The 15,321-nt window shown below is 41.8% G+C and overlaps 1 protein-coding gene across 1 annotated transcript in view; it reads right to left on the reverse strand.

Annotated features, from left to right (window-relative positions):
* Window positions 1–15,321, reverse strand: part of LOC108555700 (RNA pseudouridylate synthase domain-containing protein 2) — a 144,729-nt gene that overhangs the window by 108,358 nt on the left and 21,050 nt on the right. Inside the window, exon 4 of the mRNA XM_017911481.1 lies at window positions 11,618–11,705. Coding sequence (XP_017766970.1) covers window positions 11,618–11,705 — 88 coding nt within the window. The remainder of the gene's footprint in view (window positions 1–11,617; window positions 11,706–15,321) is intronic.

The raw sequence follows: 15,321 nt of genomic DNA on the forward strand, positions 1-15,321 counted from the left end.
AATAGATATTATATAATAATAGATATTAGATATAATTCTTATACGATATTTAAAATATAGCAGTCACGAAAAATATTTCTAAAACATCCGTGGAAAGGGAGGGGAGAAGAAAGAAGACAAGCAAATAGGCGAAGTTATTTAAACGAGACGCAAGAAGGGTGCAAGAAGGGTGCAATCGGGCAGCGTATTCCCAAGCCGGATTATCAGTCACGGGCCGAGGGAAAATCAGCAGACACGTTGGCGAATCAGGCGAGCATCATTAATATTCTCACGCGTTATCGAGCGGATCGCGAGGAAGAGTGCAGGAGGAGCGCTTTCTCGCAACGTATCATTACCAGCACGCTAAATCGCGGCGGTGTATACATCGTCTTGCCTGGGGTAATCTTATCTCCCGGCGAATTATACACGGCGGACAGAAGCCCGGAATTTACTGGCGGACGTGGGTAGATCGAGATTGCGAGCGGACTCGCGTGCATCCAGACGATGATCCGCGCGACAGCGCGCTACTCCACGCGGAGGATCCCGTTGGGCGATCCACACTCACCACCGAAAAGAATCCAAAGAATTCCCAAAAATCCTCAGTAAGTCCTCAGTAAGTAACCTCCAAGATTTCCACACCTGTCACTAATACTCCGCGTCTAAAGCCTAAATAAATTAAATACGAGCTAATATTAGCTGACATTAATTCTAAATTTTCTTGCTCGATTGGTTAGAATGAATAATTAATAAATTATCCTCCTTTAACACTAGATTTACGGAACCCGTCAATTTGACGGAAGGGTTGCTCCAATTACACGATAGTAACAGATTCAGTTAACTTATATAAACCCTTTGCACTCGGGAGGTGACTCTCAGTCACCGTTTTAATGCTATAACTGAAATAATGGATGATGATAATTATATTAAGAATATAGAAATAAAATTATTCTATTCGTTCGTTTCTCACGCAAATTCACGATTTTCTTTTTTTAATTTTAGCATAAAGAGTATCAGTGAGCTTATAAAAATCTAAGAGCTACGAATTGCATTTTCACAACGAAGAAATCTTCGAGTTCAAAGGGTTAAATACAAGCCAATATTAGCTGTCATTAGTATAATATTAGCTGAAATTCGTTCTAAATTTTCTCACATGATTAGCTAGAACGAATGATTAATAAATTATCCTCCTTTAAATCATTCATTTAATCAATATAGAATTTTCTTATTCGATAAAACTTAAATTTTAATATGACAGAAAAGTGTAATGAATTTAAAATTCAAAGATATAGGATATAACATTCATTTAATCAATATAGAATTTTCTTATTCGATAAAACTTAAATTTTAATATGACAGAAAAGTGTAATGAATTTAAAATTCAAAGATATAGGATATAATTCTATTATTAAAAATTTCAATTTTGAAAGTTTATGATAGAGCGACATCTGCCAGTGAGGAGCTTAGGAACGCACCTACAGCTTCGAAGTAGATGGCGCCGTGGAGTTAACACATTGCGTACGGCACTCACTTGTTTGGGCGATCCAGAAACATTTTATACGATATGTATATGCATATATGCACTTTCTTAAGTCGCATTTGGTATTATTTTCACATAAGGTATTAGAATGAGAATACACAAGACTTCGTTACCCTGGTAACGTAACGAGAAAATCTATTTTTAATTCCTCAAATCATCGATTGAGTCGAAGAAATCTGAAAACGAGATATCTCGTCGCCAGGCTACAACCTTCGACTTGCTAAAGACGAGATATCTCGTCACCTGTACGCAATGTGTTAACCCTTTGTACTCGAGAGGTGACTCTCAGTCACCGTTTGTTTTAATGCTATAACTTAAATAATGGATAACGATAATTATATTAAGAACATCGAAATAAAATTATTCTATTTGTTCGCTTCTCACGCAAATTCATGATTTACTTTCTTTAATTTTAGCATGAAAAGTATCAGAGGGCTTATAAAAATCTAAGAGGAGCTTCGAATTGCATCTTCACAACGAAGAAATCTTCGAGTTCAAAGGGTTAAGATTGCATGAGGTCGGGGAAGAGTGTAAAAAGGCCAGGAAAGTCAGAATTAATTAGTGAACATTAGAGTGTAATTTAAGCTTCGATGGTAAAGTTGTAGTTATAAAATATAGTATATTTCTCGTGTCTTGTCTCCCTAACCTCCACCTACAATATATGGAATTTTGATAAAAATAATCTCCATAGTATCCAATTCTATATATTCTTGTTATCAATGCTCAAGGCACATACACATAATAAATAAATAAACGCTGGTTAAGAAGAAAAATAGGAGTCTTCTACGCCGTTACGACGTTAACGAGTCGACATTTCGTGGCGCCCTCGCGTGACAACAAAATGGCGGCCGCGCCGAGCGAACCTCGACGTCCCTGCTCGCTGAAATCTCGCCATCGACGCGAAGATATTCGGGTACGCGTGTTTGCATCCGAGATAAGAGTCTCGAGAGACTACACGACGCGATGGCTACCAGATGCAACGATGATCCGCGGGATTGTAGATCACTGTTGATCTAGGCCCGATCCCAAATGTTTGGCGCCGGACGATATGGTTTTCACCCACGCGAGTGACGTCAGCGGGAAAGACGTAGATTTTTCGTCTTTTGCAGCGTTTTGGCACACACAGTGTGTCGAATGAACGCGTGGAGGAGGAACCGAGCTGAATGATTTGATCAGTGACCGCCCACTGTTGTCTCCGATGTCTACATAGATCGTGTCATAAATTTGAAACTGTTGAGAGTAAGAGGATGGAAGATTGTTTCGTGGTCTCGATGTCTGAGAAGAAGAGGAATTTCAAGGAGAGGGGGTGGATAATTTGGATGTTCGCGAAACGCGAGGGATCAATCGTGGCACTAGGCATCGTCAAGCGGAGGAGCCAGGAAATCGTCTGGGATGTAAAACCAGGGTTGAAATCAGCGAACATCAGTTGGAAACTGGCCGCAAAGTCGCGAATCGTCGCCCGTCGCCCGAGGAGAGCTTCACTCGTCGAATGAAGACGATAACGACCGTCGCGATAGTCGGAGTTTCCGGGTGCACGATAAAAATCGGGGAGAAAAAGGGAGAAAATCCCGGGGAGAGAAAGGAAATATTTTCCCTCGATTCGAGAGTCGTTTCAGACGCAAAGCCGACCAATGAAAACAAATATGTATATGTATATGGACAAAGGGACGAAGAGGGATGGGGTAGAAGCTGTGTGTACAATCGGTGCTTCGAGGATTGATTAAAAGCACGAAGATTTATCATTCACGATTAATAATTAATATTTCCCATTTCAAAATTTATTCTCGGGGTAGGAGTTTGATATACGAGCATCTAGTATGTACAATATGTACACTGAGTACTTTGCGGATTTATTGGGCAAACGAAGATTTATAATTAATAGTTTGTAATTTTTGAGAGGGAATTAATTCGAGCAAGGGGTGAATTTAAAATTCGTGACTCGGCTAAAAACAGTGCATGCTTTATGGATTTATTGGAGAGACGAAGATTTATAATTAATAATTAGCAATTTTTGTTGGGAAATTAATTCGTGCAAGGGGTGAATTTAAAATTCGTGATTTTAGTGTATGTACTGCATGCTATATGGATTTATTTGACAAACGAAGATTTATAATTAATAATTAGTAATTTTTGTTAGGGTATTAATAATTTGTGCAAGGGGTGAATTTGAAATTCGTGACTCAGCTAAAAACAGTGAGTGCTTTATGGATTTATTGGGCAAACCAAGATTTATAATTAATAGTTTGTAATTTTTGAGAGGAAATTAATTCGCGTGAGGGATGAATTTAAAATTCGTGACTCCGCTAAAAACAGTGCATGCTTTAAGGATTTATTAAAGAAACAAAGATTTATAATTAATAATTAGTAATTTTTGTAAGGGTATTAATTCGTGCAAGGTGTTAATTTAAAATTCGTGACTTGGGTATAGTACACTGGGTACTTTATGCATTTATTGGACAAACGAAGATTTATAATTAATAATTAGTAATTCTTGTTAGGGAATTAATTCATGCGAGACGTGAATTTGAAATTCGTGACTCTGGTGTGCCCACTATATGTTTCATATATTTATGTTACAATCGAATATTTATAATTAATAATTAATAATTTTTATTAGGAAATTAATTCGTGCAAGGGATGAATTTAAAATTCGTGACTCTAATATATGCATTGCATATTTATATGGATTCATTGAGCAAACGAAGATTTATAATTAATAATTTTATTTCGAAAATTAATTCAAGCAAAGGATGAATCTAAAATTCGTGACTCTGGTGTATCCACTATATGTTTCATGGATTTATATTACAATCGAATATTCATAATTAATAATTAATAATTAATCATTTTTCTTAGGAAATGAATTCCTGTAAGGGGTAAATTTAAAATTATAAACGAAGGAAATTGCAGTTTGAAAATTTTATTCGGGCACAATGGATGGTTGCCTCGTCTTTGCTGTACGAATTCTCGAGGGGGTAGTGAATCGAAGCAAGCTTCGAGAGACACGCTGTGTATTTATAACCAGGAGCTTCTTGTCACAGTTTTTACGATGTATGACAGGCGGTCGCCTACTTGTTCTACTTTAATAGCAAGAAAAGGTCGGAAGAAAGAGTTTCTCTACATCATTGTATTCCGGTTACACAGCAAGCAATAATGGCGGAGAATTTTCCCTGTGGAATGGGCAAGGACACGCTTTAAAGCCGCGAGTTTCATTCGTTATCGACCGATTAATTATCGCGTTCCCTGAAAATAATTCATACAATTGTACAACTGAAAACACAATATGAAAATACAATAAGCATTTACCAACATATTCCAACGAATACTAATACTAAACAAACGCCTTCTAATCCTACGCGACACGAGCACGAACCTAAACCAAAAGCAAGCTGAAACACCTGCAAAATATCGAACGTTTCAACCCTCAAAAACGATCACGCAGCACCCGCGTAATACCACGACTCTTTGGAACACGAATCTGTTTTTCCGAAGCTTTTCCAAAAGGAAAAGAGAACGAAAAAAATTACCAGACTCGGAGGAACGGGTCTTAAGATCCCGCGAGCGAATAAAACCTCGGTACGTCCTCGGGATTCCGGAAGCAGCCGACGGGGTAGGAAGCCAGCCCCGATGCACGGGGATGAAGAAGAAGCTTGGTAAGATTCTCAGAGACAAAAATACGAACTTGCACACGGCCACCTGCTCAACTCGAAAGCTCCTCCGATCTTGCGGAGCTCCTCTGAAAAGGGAGAGAGAGCCAAAAAGGCAGGTGGTAGGGGTGGCGGAGGTGGGCAAGGGAGTTATAAGAGGTGGAGTGAAGGAGGAAGGTAGACGAAGTACCGTGAGCCAAGGATTGCTCTGGCCAATAGCGTACTCCTGGCTCCTCCGACCGAGATAGGATCGGATCTAGATTTGAATCACGTAGAAGCTCCACCCCTCTATCTTCGTTGTATACACGTGTATCAGCTATGTCGGGCTTGATCGCCTAGCTATGAGCCCCAGCAGCGTGAACGTTGCATCAACCTAGCTCTGATAACGCGCCCCTTCAATGCGACTCGCTCCAAGGTTCGATCCGGTCGATTTAATTGTCCTGGGAACCTTGCTCGGCCTTCTCGATGGCTTTGTACCTTGCTCGGCTTGTTTTCGGGGGCGCGGAGGAGCGGGTTCAGCTTCGATTCGATGATGAAAGTGGAGGGTTAGTGGCAGAGGGTGGAGAGCGGGGCGATGTGCTGGGGTGGCATTCGATTTTGGGATTGCCAGAGAGAGATAGGGGCATTGCGAGCGAATTTTGTGTGCCAGGGTGTGGTGTAAGGGTGGAAGAATATTCAGGACAGGAGAGTTGGGGTAAGAAGTCGACGGGGTGGCCGAGGGTTCATACGTAAAATCGGTCAAGCGACGAAGTTTGCGAAGATGTTTCGATGGACTTGACAGGAAGTTCGGATGAAGCTGGAGCGGTGAGATTTTTATGCGGCCATTTCTATGTAATTTAGGGTGGCTTCAGAAGCTTTCAGGGTTGTTCGTTCTTTCGTCTCATTGGCTTGTTGATATATGGTAACGAGTAAAACTAAACATGGGACAAAAATTGTTGATAAGATATCAAATAATGGTAAGATGATTAAAATCCCTGGAAATTCCTTATCTAAATTGTTAATACATATTTCTCTTTGATTGTAACGATACAAATTCCAAAACTACCATTTTATACTTTGACAATGGAGATCAGAATTGTAAAAAAATTTGTTAATATATATATGACTCTACTAGTAATTTAATTATAATTTCTAATATTATTAGAAACATTTCTTAACACGAATTAATTTTATTTTATTTAGTAAATTATTGTAAATTGATAATTAAATTTATTTATATAAATTTTTATATTTTTTGTATATTTATAGTTATAATTATAATTATATACAAAATATATAAATAATGAAGGGATCAGAACGTACTGAATTGCTATAGCTATTTCAATTTGTATAAGTTCTGCTAGGTTCTACTAGCTACTGTGACTTAAGTTTAAGGGATGAAACTGCACTCAAAAAATCGATTTCCAAAAAATTCCTAATTCGGAAACGAGTGAAAATTCCTGGTAAACTAACATATATTTTCTATCGATATATCGATAATCCATAAATTTTGATTAAAAGTTTCTTTTCCTATCTCTATTTCCGAGTTTGAGTTTTGACAAACGATCTCTGGGCCAGAATTTCGTCCCTTAAACTTAGGTTACAGTAGCTAAGAAAAATATATATGTATCTCTGTCTACCATGGAAACCCACGATGTTTCATTTAAATCAGACCTTTCTCGTAAAAACACGAAATTGTGGGCCACGAATTTAATAATTTAATAATTTAATAATACACGTTTCAATAATTTCGAAAATTTCTTGTAGGTACTATGACAAGAAGCAAGTAATTGACAATGCTGACTATAATTATTTTATACTATAAAATAGTATAAGAGACTATGATAATATAATACTATAATATATCTAGTATATATACATCTTAATACTATAAGAGACTATATAGACTACAACAATTTTTGTTATGTCGAATTTTGGACTGGTCTGTACTATAAATGAGCTGAATATTTATCATTCTGTAATTCCTTTTCCACACAAAATCTTTCCAATGCTAGAACGCAGAAACTTCTCCAGCTTTCCTAAAAACTAGAGAACGTCCTGTACCAGGAATTGCTGCACCCAGAAACCCATAAAGCGAGGGTTTATTTTCCCGCCATAGATTCGGGAGGAGCACAGCACAGTGCATAGAGTAGCTAGAACTGGAAGAGTACCCCGAGAGGCGTCCAAAGTGGCGAGTGGTAGTCGCCCTGAACGATTCCGGGGAAAGTGACCAGTAGCGAGGACTGGCTGACCACAAGTGACCATTGAGTGGACGTCGTCGACGTGGAGTAGCTGACCAAGGGGTCAGTCGGCGGCGTGGTGCAGCCTCGGACACTTTGGCACTTGCAGAAAATCAGAGGAACTGGAAAGTGGCCACCCACCCTGCTCTACACCCTCCTCGAGCGATATTTACCCTGGAAGATCATCGTCAGCCTAACTCCCGTGTTTTCCCCCAACTGTTCCACCATCGGGTACAAGGGAAACGAACCGACAGACACTCGGACAACAACGGGCAGACTGGAACGAAGACGGAAGCCGGACCTATCAGCTCGCAGACAACGATAGGCTGAAACGAAGACAGAAAGCTCGCCGATGAGCGCACGGGCGACAATGGGAGGAAGATAGGAAGCGAGGCGATCAACGCAGAGACAAGAACGAAAGACTGCGAGGAAGGCAGAGACGGAACCGGGACTCGTTTGACTATCAGTTGGCGGTGTCACAAGTCTCCGGTAATGGAATGCGTTTCTCGCGTTAAGGGGGACGTCCATCGGAGCCCGGTGGGCGTGTGTCTTTCGAGTGGCATTAATAGGTCTTTGTTTCGTCGGAGGAGGAACTGGAGGATGCCCCGGCAGCACGTCGTCAGCCGTGCGAGTCTATTATTCGAATGTGGAACAGATATCGGTTGTCGATATGCCAGCGGGTCTAAATATTCGATCGATTCATCGGCCACCTCTCTCTCCTTTCCCTGTTTCTCGCCTCCTTCACCGATCCTTCCACCCTCTTTCAGCCGCCTGCGCCCCTCTCGGCGCTCTCGCCAAGCTCCAGTCAGCCCTGTGTTCTCTCAGACACCCTCGCGCCGGTCCTTACGTGCCTCGAGCGAACCTTTCCTTTTCACTTCGGCCAGACCACGTCGTCCCTGTTATCGCGAATTCGCCGCTGCGACTCGCAATAATGAACTTGCAGGCAATCGATAGGCATCGAACGCGACCAACGCCGTCAACTTCGCCCGATTTCCCGCGGAATCGCTCACGGAGTCGTGTCCTGAATGGCCTGGAAGGTGGGGGTGGCGCGTCCAGGGTGGTTTCTCGAGGAGAGATCGAAGGAAATACGCCGCGGGGGTCTGGCGAGTTTTCGAGAATCGCGGAAACCATTTCGCTCGGCATTTTCCAATCTTTTTAATGGAAACACCGCGACCAGGAAGGGTATTTCGCGCTGGCGATCGAAAACTGCCGGATTTATCGCTCCTTTTTCGCTCGCAAGATCGACGAGGAGTTGGCGAAAGTTCCCGGGGCTGGTTTCGAGTGGTAGCAGAAGTTGGTCTTCGGGACGGTAAAGGAGAAAGAAGATTAAAGGAACGGGGAGCAAGGTAGGAAGATTATTTAGCTACTCCAGTCGGCCTCTGATCCATTCGTTTAACTGAAATTCGGAAAACCTTCGAAATCGGTGGAAAAACATCGTAACGATGGAATAATCGTCCCTCCTTACTTATGCGTTTTATCATCCTCGAGGAATATATATATAATGACTTAAGGACCCATTAAACGGAAGGAGGCCTCCTTCAGATATAAAGGTTAATACCGTATTAATGAATAAAATATCGCAGGCTCTCCCGATGCACGATACTCCCCCCATTATCCCTTCGATACGTCCGATAATGTAAAACTGAAGCGAAATTTCTTCCATGGCCGACGAGGGATCGCCGTTAACAAGGGTCCTCGCCGTGAAATTAATCGTCCTTCGAGGAAGCTGCTCGAAAGAGGAGCTTTTCGATTTTCCTACCGTTCATTTCCCCCGTAATGTCCTTCGTTATCGACGGGCAAACGTTACTTCCACTAATGAGCATAGCCATAGCCGCCTATCGGTGTTCGTCTATCAAACGATTCCCGTGGAATGTCGATAATACGCCGCGTCGACCAGGAAACACACGGAACCGGGCATCTCTTTAATTACACAACGTATTGACACTCGATAAATCGACTTCGTCGGCCCGTTCCGCCTGGTTCCGGCTCGTGACTCGTTTAGAAGACCCGATCACCTGGATCTCGTACCGTAGACCTACTCGTTATCCGCTTAATAAACCGCACGATATCGGTTTCGGGCTGCAAGGTATTGATAAGTCACGCGAGTAGCCGGGACGCGAGCTGTAGCTGGCTTTTTAATTAACGTCCATTCAGCTGTCGATCGTCCGCGAAGAGTCCATTGTCGTCGCCAGTCGATCGGATAAATACGCTTTTAATTCTACGTCCAAGTTCGGTGACTAACCGCAGCGAAGGAACGCTCCTTCGCTCCGTACAGGTCGCGCGAACGATACACGCGACAGGCTATAGCCCGTGCCGGAGTTTCCGCGCGCTCAGGGTTGCTCCCCCACCACCGCGGCGCGAGTAGGCCACGCCCGCGCGGCCCAGGCGCGTGTCGCGTCACCGCGGGTCCCTGCGACACCGCGTAGGGAGTTTATGGACGCGCTGATCCCCTTTTAACCTCATTGCGCGAAGCTGCCGCGATTAATTCGCGTCGCGCGTTAACGACCGTGGAGAAGCGACGGTTGGCCAATGGCGGATCGCGTGGATGAATAAAAATACCCGGGATTCCGGGGTAATCCCGCGTCTTAACGACGTCACGTTGCGAAGGGACGCGCGTGATCGTCTGTCTCCACCCTGTTTCGACGCCGGACAAGCGTCGGGCGATAAAAACGAACGGTGATACGCGTTAATCGCTTTATCCGTATCCTCGTCGACCTTACAACCGGTAACTGCAGCTTCACCGGCGCTCTGTTCGCCGAGGTAATCGCGGATAATCCCGCAAATGGCCGCGATTCGAACAATGATCCGGCTGCTGTCTACCGGTTCCCGCCGTCGGGATAGCCGCGCGGCTCACAATGCCAACGAAATCGAACGGCCGGGGAAAGGGGCGGGGAAAGGGTCGAGGTGAAAAGCTCTTTCGGTGTTTTCGTTTTCATCGACCCTGCTGCAGGGACGATCGAGTTATCTTCCGGACGGGAGCTTCGTCACGTTGGCTGCATACGGCCGGAATGGAACGGTGGGTGTTAGCGAAAATTGATTATTTTACTCGGAGCACTCTTTTTTTTCGAAACAATTTCCTCGTTATCGCGATGGGACAGCAGGCTTTTAACCACGCGTGCGACTAACTCGTGACGATCGTGAAATATGTCCGGGAAAATGTAGAAATGCCACGAGGAAAATTTGTCTCCTACTATTTCCCAGCTCAAATAGGATTTCAACCATTCAACTTTCGGTTTGGTAGTTGAAAACGTATATCCCAAGTATTATTTTCGTCCATTTAATAAGTTCCTTTTCTGTCTTTTTCCATTTTTACTACCTGAGTCGAAGAGAATATTTCGATAATTTTGAAAATTATTTTTGTGCACTCAAATTTTTTCAAGGCCGTAAATTAGAAGAAGACAAAGACTGGTACGAGTATAGATCGCATAATTCGAATACCTGGAATACAGCAATTCCAAATCTGATGAAAAAATATACAGGGTGTTCCATTCAAGCTGACTCAGCGAGAAAAAGCGATTTAAAAACCATGAACTATTTTTGCATTTTCTATTTCATAATTTTAGAGGCAGATTGTTCCCCTGAAATCAACTCAATCGACACCCTGTATATTGCATATAATTATTTATTCCTATAATCTGTTATCATCCTGTAATACCCACTAAATCAAACTTCGCACCACTTAACCTAACCTCGATCGAGACGTACCCTTCCTCCACTCAACCCCTACCATTTCCTCATTATTACACCCCTCGCTCTGAACTAAAGCACCCAAACAACCCGGCGAGGAAAACTCTCGCGCAAGCCCCATCATTCGTCACCGATCTCACCCCTCTAACGACTGCCGAACAAAGAACAAGCTCCCGGAATAAGAATCTAGCCTGACGTGTCCTGGCGAACTGCTCTGCCAACTCACCAATCGATATCCCGTTGTTACGCGATCGCGGCGCGGATCAGCTCGGCGGAAGCGGGCGCGTGTGACGCGCTCGGCGATGAAATCGAGTTAGCCGGCACACGCGCGGAATTCCTGAATTCTCCGGTGAAAACACGGGCCACGGCTAATTTGCCGTGGGCGGGGCCGTTGATCGATGATCGATCGGCCGTCATAAATCCGCGCGTTAACCGTTAATTGCCGATACGCGGCGCGCGTGCAACGGCCTCCATGGGGACGCGCGACGCCGTTTACGCGCGGCAATTTGTCGGATAATATCGGGTGGGTCGAGACATAAAATACTCACCGTTCTCCACGTAATAGCTGGTCTCGTTGTACCGCTCGTCCGTGAAGCCCGGCCTCTTCGCTTTCAGCGCTTTCGTTTCCAATTTCGCCTGCAACAGAGAGAGAGCCGTGGTTGAGAACAGGCTGATGATGGTGCTTGGGAATGGCCACGCGACGACACGTGGTAGTGGAGGATGAACGAGGATCGAGGAAGGGATCACACTGGGGAACGCTCGATCTTTTAGCGCTGGTTAATCTTTGGGGCGGAGCAAGCAGGTGAAGGTGAGAAGGAACCGAGAGTCGACGTGATGGAATGGAGTCTTCGAGGTGATCGGTTTAGCAGGCGTCGATTAGGAGCAATTGGGGAAGGTGGATTGGGTGACGGGTGCCACTGGATGGGGTTGCAGAGAGAAAAGTGTGGCAGGTGTTGCGGTGAGTTTGATCGAGGGTGAATAATTCGCAGGTTTCGGGTGGAGGATAAGTGTATTTTAATTCGATAAACTAGAATATTTGAAACAGCGATGGTATATGAAGGAGAAGGGAAGTGTGAAAATTATGTCAGTTAAGGGAGGAAATAATTCAGAGACACATTGCTCGACCAATGTTAATATTAGTCAGTAAAACATGGTTAATAAAGAGGTAATGAGTTTTGTATAACTTTGGTTTGTTTCTCTTCCCCTGTGATAGCCTTAAGACGGTTCTGCACAGAACTCACTAGCGCCACCACGACCCGTAAGTAGAATATTAGCCAGAAAACGTAGTTAATTAAAAGGTAACAAGTTTCAATATAATTTTGTTTTATTTCTTTTCCTCTGTGATGGCCTTAAGACGGTTCTGCACAGAACTCACTAGCGCCACCACGACCCGTAAGTAGAATATTAGCCAGAAAACGTAGTTAATTAAAAGGTAACAAGTTTCAATATAATTTTGTTTTATTTCTTTTCTTCTGTGATGGCCTTAAGACAGTTCTGCACGGAACTCACTAGCGCCACCACGGTCCCATATCTCCAATAAATGTAACCAATAGAAAATTTCCTTAGTTACTTATAGGACAGCGCTAAGACGATTTTTCACTTAACTCACTAGCGCCACCACGGTCCATATCTCCCACAAATGTAACATAAACACATCGTTGAATTATTTTTTAAATTTTACTGAAGTAATCCTGATGTTACATGTACCATATCGTTCCATATATATTTCACTCTAACATATAAATGTAAGCGCTGTTTCTACTTTCGTATATACATAATTAAAACATAAATAATCACATATGGAAGAAAAAATGGATCAAAATTTGGCAATAATTACAAGTCACGTCCCCTTTATCCTATTTCGTTTCCAAAAATTTCTTTCTCAACAGAAGAGCACTCCATATCTCTATAGCATATCATTTTAAACTATGACATTTTCAAATGATAATTTTACATTTTATTATGTTGTTCGAAAAGTCATTTCCTTCTCTTTTTTTTTATGAAAATGAAAGACAATTTTTGTATAGTGCCTAAATATTTTATTTTTTTATACGAAATTACTTTCCGAATAACCTAATGAATATATTGCTTCAATATATCCATAAGCAATAAATTGATCAATGATTTCTGTATGTTGATATAATATACAATTAATCTGTCACGACTCGTGGCGTTAAGTAACAACAAGAAAGGACGAGACACAAACAGTAACAGGCTTACAAAAACACGATACAAATGTAGCGTTATACGAAGAGCAAACGAGCGGCAGAAGCCCCAGAAGGAATCGAAGTATAAACGAGCGAAATTCCGCTAGGAAAAAGGAAAAAGCGGGAATTCTCTCTTTATCTCTGAAAAACCAAAAAGTAAAAGGGAAATGGGGCTGGGGAGGGGAAGAGGAAAAACAAACGGAAAAAGAAACACGTACACGCGTGCAGACACAGAGAGACAGGGACCGCGTCGCGACGCGACCATTTCCGGCTCGAAGCGGCGCGCTGGCAAACCCTAGCAGAACGGAACAATCTTCCCTTTGTTCTACGTGAACCGTGCAAAAGCGGCGCCGTGTTCCAGTGCACGGCCAGCCTTCAATTATAGCGGCCGAGTTGCGCCGCTCGGTCGGCCGAAATAAATTTACCCGCGGCCGACATTAATTCTCTCCTCGATCCCGTGCCAATAATTCCTTCATTCCCGGTTCCACCAAACGGCCCTCCCCGACGCGGACTCCCCGTGTGTCGAAAGGACACGAATCCACTGGACCATTTTCGTCCCCGCGAAATTCTAGCGTGTCGCAGCTCGAACGAAATTTGAACGAGAACGACTGAATGTCGGGATTTTACGTATAATATTCAAGTACAGAAAGAGGCTCGAGAATTTTAAGGGATGATAGTTGGAGAATCTTTGTTTGAATTACTATGGTGTTTCTTTGGAAATTTTTTAGGGTTCCATTTAATACGAAATATTGGAAAATTTGAGTAAAAATAAAGGATTTTTAATTTGGGAAATTAGGGTTGCATTAATTCATTATTTTAAAGAGTGGTATTTCGAGAATTTTTGGTTGAATTACTATGGTGTTTCTTTCGAAATTTTTTGGGTTTCCATTTAATACGAAATATTGGAAAATTTGAGTAAAAGTAAAGGATTTTTAATTTGGGAAATGAAGGTTGGATTAATTCTTTATTTCAAAGGATACTATTTGGAGAATATTTGGTTGGACTGATATGGTGTTCGTTTGGAAATTTTTAGGGTTCCAATTTAATTTAAAATTTGGAAAAGTGTGACTGAAAATTGAAAAATTTAAGTTGGATAATCCTTGGTGCTTGGACAATTCGAGGTGGGATTGTTACACTGTTTCTTCGAAAATTTTGGTGTTGAATCCTTGAATTACTATGGAGCTTTTTTGGAAATTTTTGGGGTTCCATTTAATTCGAAATATTGGAAAATTTGAGTAAAAGTAAAGGATTTTTAATTTGGGAAATTAAGATTAGATTAATTCATTATTTTAAAGAGTGGTATTTCGAGAATTTTTGGTTAAATTACTATGGTGTTTCTTTCGAAATTTTTTGGGTTTCCATTTAATACGAAATATTGGAAAATTTGAGTAAAAGTAAAGGATTTTTAATTTGGGAAATGAAGGTTGGATTAATTCTTTATTTCAAAGGATACTATTTGGAGAATATTTGGTTGGACTGATATGGTGTTCGTTTGGAAATTTTTAGGGTTCCAATTTAATTTAAAATTTGGAAAAGTGTGACTGAAAATTGAAAAATTTAAGTTGGATAATCCTTCGTGTTTGGACAATTCGAGGTGGGATTGTTACACTGTTTCTTCGAAAATTTTGAGAATTGAATCCTTGGTTGAATTACTATGGTGCTTTTTTGGAAATTTTTGGGGTTCCATTTAATTCGAAATATTGGAAAATCCGAATAAAAATAAAAGATTATTAATTTGGGAAATTAAGGTTGGATTAATTCTTTACTTTAAAGAGTGGTATTTGGTGAATCTTTGGTCAGACTGATATGGTGTTCCCTTGAAAATGTTTAGAGTTCCAATTTAATTCAAAATTGGGAAAAGAGTGACTGAAAATTGTAAAATTTAAATTGGATAATCCTTGGCTTCTATGATAACGTTTGGACAATTTGTGGTGGGATTGTTATACTGTTTCTTTGAAAATTTTAGGGGTTGAAAATATGGAACACAGTGACCGAGAATAAAAGATTTTTAATTCGAGAAACGAAGGTTTTTTTAAAAGGTTTTG

The sequence above is a fragment of the Eufriesea mexicana genome, unplaced genomic scaffold, assembly GCF_001483705.2.
Source record: "Eufriesea mexicana isolate 0111107269 unplaced genomic scaffold, ASM148370v2 scaffold278, whole genome shotgun sequence".
Lineage (NCBI taxonomy): Eukaryota > Metazoa > Arthropoda > Insecta > Hymenoptera > Apidae > Eufriesea > Eufriesea mexicana.